Source organism: Aedes aegypti, chromosome 2 (genome assembly GCF_002204515.2).
Source record: "Aedes aegypti strain LVP_AGWG chromosome 2, AaegL5.0 Primary Assembly, whole genome shotgun sequence".
In the NCBI taxonomy this organism is placed as follows: domain Eukaryota; kingdom Metazoa; phylum Arthropoda; class Insecta; order Diptera; family Culicidae; genus Aedes; species Aedes aegypti.
This window is the reverse complement of record NC_035108.1, coordinates 108,737,922-108,741,558: the sequence shown is the minus strand read 5'-3', so window position 1 is coordinate 108,741,558 and position 3,637 is coordinate 108,737,922. Positions and strand designations below refer to the sequence as shown.

At 45.3% G+C, this 3,637-nt stretch overlaps 1 protein-coding gene across 1 annotated transcript; it reads right to left on the bottom strand.

The window, feature by feature from the left end:
- Positions 1-440: 440 nt before the first annotated feature.
- On the bottom strand, positions 441-3,107 carry LOC5565623 (probable ATP-dependent RNA helicase Dbp45A). Its single transcript, XM_001649928.2, has 3 exons — positions 2,859-3,107; positions 1,943-2,661; positions 441-1,241 (listed from the first exon to the last, which is right to left on the bottom strand). Exons 1-3 carry the CDS (start codon positions 2,932-2,934, stop codon positions 456-458), a joined length of 1,581 nt encoding a protein of 526 aa, XP_001649978.2. The 5' UTR covers positions 2,935-3,107; the 3' UTR covers positions 441-455.
- Positions 3,108-3,637: the final 530 nt, after the last annotated feature.

Below are 3,637 nucleotides of genomic sequence, written 5' to 3'. Positions count from 1 at the left end.
CACGTGTAGCAGAAGTAGCCTTGCCTTGGCTACTTCTGCTACATGTGTTGTGCTACATGCACATGCCCCTCCCCGAAGAAATACCGTAAGGTGGTTCCGGAGAGATGAGGGTCTGAGGCCAAGGGTAATATCTGTTCACTATGTACACCACTTGAGCAATTCAGCGAGAATTGTCCAAGTACTTTGCATGGGCTGGTATTAGTGGATCGATGTTGGAGCGGCATCCCCACACTCCCTGAGTTACTTCCTCAGGCGTCTGTTTGCAGATTTCCCCATTGAAAAAAAAAAATACTGTAGCATCAGAAGCTAGTTCACTATGACTCATTGTAAAATCCAAAGTAATTCGATGAAGCAGTTAGTATGAATGGACTTCAGTTAACAACTCCCGTACTGTACTGAAAAGTGTAGCATTGTTGAGATTAAAAATGAAACAAAGCTAATCAACAAATGATCAATCACGCTTTATTCTTCTTGATCTTCGTTTTTCCCTTTTTGACCTTACCTTTTCCATCACTGCGTTGCTTAACTTTTGCGGCCTTTGCAAAATCTTCCAATTGGTCAGCCGTAACAAACTTTCGCTTCTTAAATTTCTTACTTTGTGCTACCCCCGCGAAACGTTCATCCTTCGTTGCGGACGTGGATCTATCTTCACTCGCCGCTGCACGCTTGCGGTCTTCGTTCTCTTTCCTGAGTCGTTCCTTCCGCTCGGCGGCTCGCGTTTCCTTCTCCTGCTTCCATTTTGCTTCCATCTCGTCCGGATCCAGACCTTGCTCGATCCACTTTTTCCGCCGGTAGTTGTGCTGCCTCTCGTCGAAGTCCTTATTGTCCAGATTCATTTCGGCTTCCCGGCGCGCCACGCTGACCTGCATGAAGATTCGCTCCACCAACCGTTGATCGATCGGGTGCTCGGTCAGTTTCGTATTGATCAGGCTCTCGATTTCTCCCAAGAATTCCAAATCCCTCGGGAACCGAAATATCGAAATGGCCAGCCCTTTGCGACCGGCTCTCGCCGTTCGTCCGACACGGTGAATGTATTCGTTCGGAATTTTCGGCAAGCGATGGTTCAGAACAAGCTGGACATTCGGAATGTCCAACCCTCGACTGGCGACATCCGTGGCAATCAGAACTCTCACGTGCTTCGATTTGAACCTATTGAGCGCCGCCACACGTTCTTTTTGCCTCAGAAATCCGTGCAGACACACGTTATCAAATCCAATCGTGTTCAGTGTCATAGACAAGACCTGTAATAAGATTCAACTTCATTAAAAGACAATTTACACCGTCTTCAGCACATAGGCTGCACAGACTGAACAATCACTAACTTTAGGCAACGGACAACACGAAACGCCCAGGAGCCCAGTGATGAATTTTTCGTTCGACGAAAAGTTTTCACCGACTGGACCAGGAATCGAACCCACACTTCGTGGCACAATACGCCCAGACGACTGACGCCGCTAACCGTAAGGCCACGGAGGTATGAAACAATCGAAATTAGACCTGTGCACCTGTAGGAATTTATCTAGCAGTTATCACGAAGTCATGCATGGAAAAATAAAAAGCAATGGGATAATTTTTTTGGAAAATTTTCTTTCAGCAATATCCGAATAATTCATTTTAGGAATTTTGGAGAAGTTCCAAAACAAAAATGTCTGTAAAACTCCTGTACGCATTACTGGAAGTATTACTGTAGCGGTCTCAGCATGAACCGTAAAGGAGTGCTTTGTGGAATTGCAAGAGAATGTGTTGGGAGAATCACGAGTGGAACGCATAGAATAATCTTGTAGGATTTTCTTAGTAATCTTTAAACAAATGTAAGTATTATAATACACCAGGAAAAATCATTACTCAAATAAATACCGGAAAAAAATCTAAGAAGCTACTATATAAATTCCTTATTCAATCGGAGCACAGTTCTAATCGTAATACTTTCGCGGTAACTTACTTGGCAATCTTTCTTGGAGTTTGTAAAGATCATCACGCTGGCTTCCTCGTTATCCTCCTTGAACTTTCTAAGGGACTCTATCAGCACCATATCCCGATCGTAATCGGCACACAGGATGTACCGCTGGTCCAACGTTTCCACCGTCGCTACCTTACTTTCCTCCGACCACTCGAAGGCATCGGCCCCAATCGGAAAGACACTGTTCTCCCGCATAAACTCCTTCAGCGTGGCCGAAAAGAACAAATTCTGGCGCTTCTTTGGCAGAAAGCTGTCAATCGCTGCCAGATCTTCGTCGAAGCTTCCACTCAGAACCCTATCGGCTTCGTCCACAACCAGGAACTGCATGGCCCGGAACGAGTACGTGTTGCATCCGGTCAAATGGGATGCCAATCGGCCTGGCATAGCCACCACGATGTGCGGCCGGCTCTGCAGCCGTTGGGCCTCCAGCAGCTGATCCGTCCCACCGGTTATCACGCACACCTTCACGCCCATCGGTTGTCCCGCCACGGAGAACTGTTCCGCAATCTGGTAGGCAAGTTCGTGAGTAGGAGTCAACACCAGGGCAAAATTGCTGGTCGGTTCCTCACTTAGCCTCTGCAGGATGGGCAACGCAAAGGCGAACGTCTTTCCGGAACCGGTCTTGGCAGCACCGATGCAATCCTGGCCATCCAAGATGCGGGGGATGCACGCCTCCTGGATCGGCGTTGGCCGACGAAGACCTGTTGAAGATGGGATTTGTAGAGGATTCAGAATTGAACCAATTCCATTTTCGTACGCCTATCAACATAATTTAAATATAAATTTAAAGAAAATTGAGCATTGAGATACAACAATTGAGCATAGTTTTTTACCAACTTGATGAACAGTGCCCTGTACGAATATGAAATTGAGTCACTATATCAGGTCAAAAACTTACCGAGCTTGTCCATTTGGTTAGCGATCCACGGTTTCAGTCCGAGATCGGAAAACTTTTTGTCTGATTTCGATGCCATGTTTAGGCATGTACTTCAAACTCGAGAAATTCACAGCACTATCCGGAAACTGGGCCGCGGGATGGATGCTTTCGGAGCTGCGATGCGAGAACCGCAACCTAATGCACCAGGAAGAACGCACGTGTGGAATGTTTTGGTTTTGTTGATGATGATGTCGTGACCGTCGCGACGCCGCTGCGCTTTGTGGGTGGTGTCAAATCTGTCAAGTGCAATATATCGTAAGGTCGCAAATTTCGCGCAAGTTATAATAAAATAATATGAAGCTTTTCTCAATAACACTACTATAGAGATTTTGAGGCAAGCATTGCACACAATATAAACTTAAGAAGAATGAAAGTATTTGATGCATCCTGGAAATTACTTATGTATTCCAAAATCATTTCGCTGGATGCTCGCAAACAAATGCGTCATAGCCATATGTTGAGCATGATGTTCAGTGATGTTGAAATAAATTGGTTTCGATCTCGACTAAGCATAGCAAGTCCACTCGGAAAAAAATCTACTCGGTGGCGTTCATGATCCAGTCCACGTAAGGTAACATATCAACTTGGGACATATGATTTGGACAGGCAACGTTCTGGATTAATTCCTAGAAATCTGGTGAAAAATATCTACCACCTCATGATTAAAATTTCCCTAACAATCGTCTATTTACTGTAAAAATATCAATAACAGTGGAATTTTGTCCGTTAGGGCTAATTGA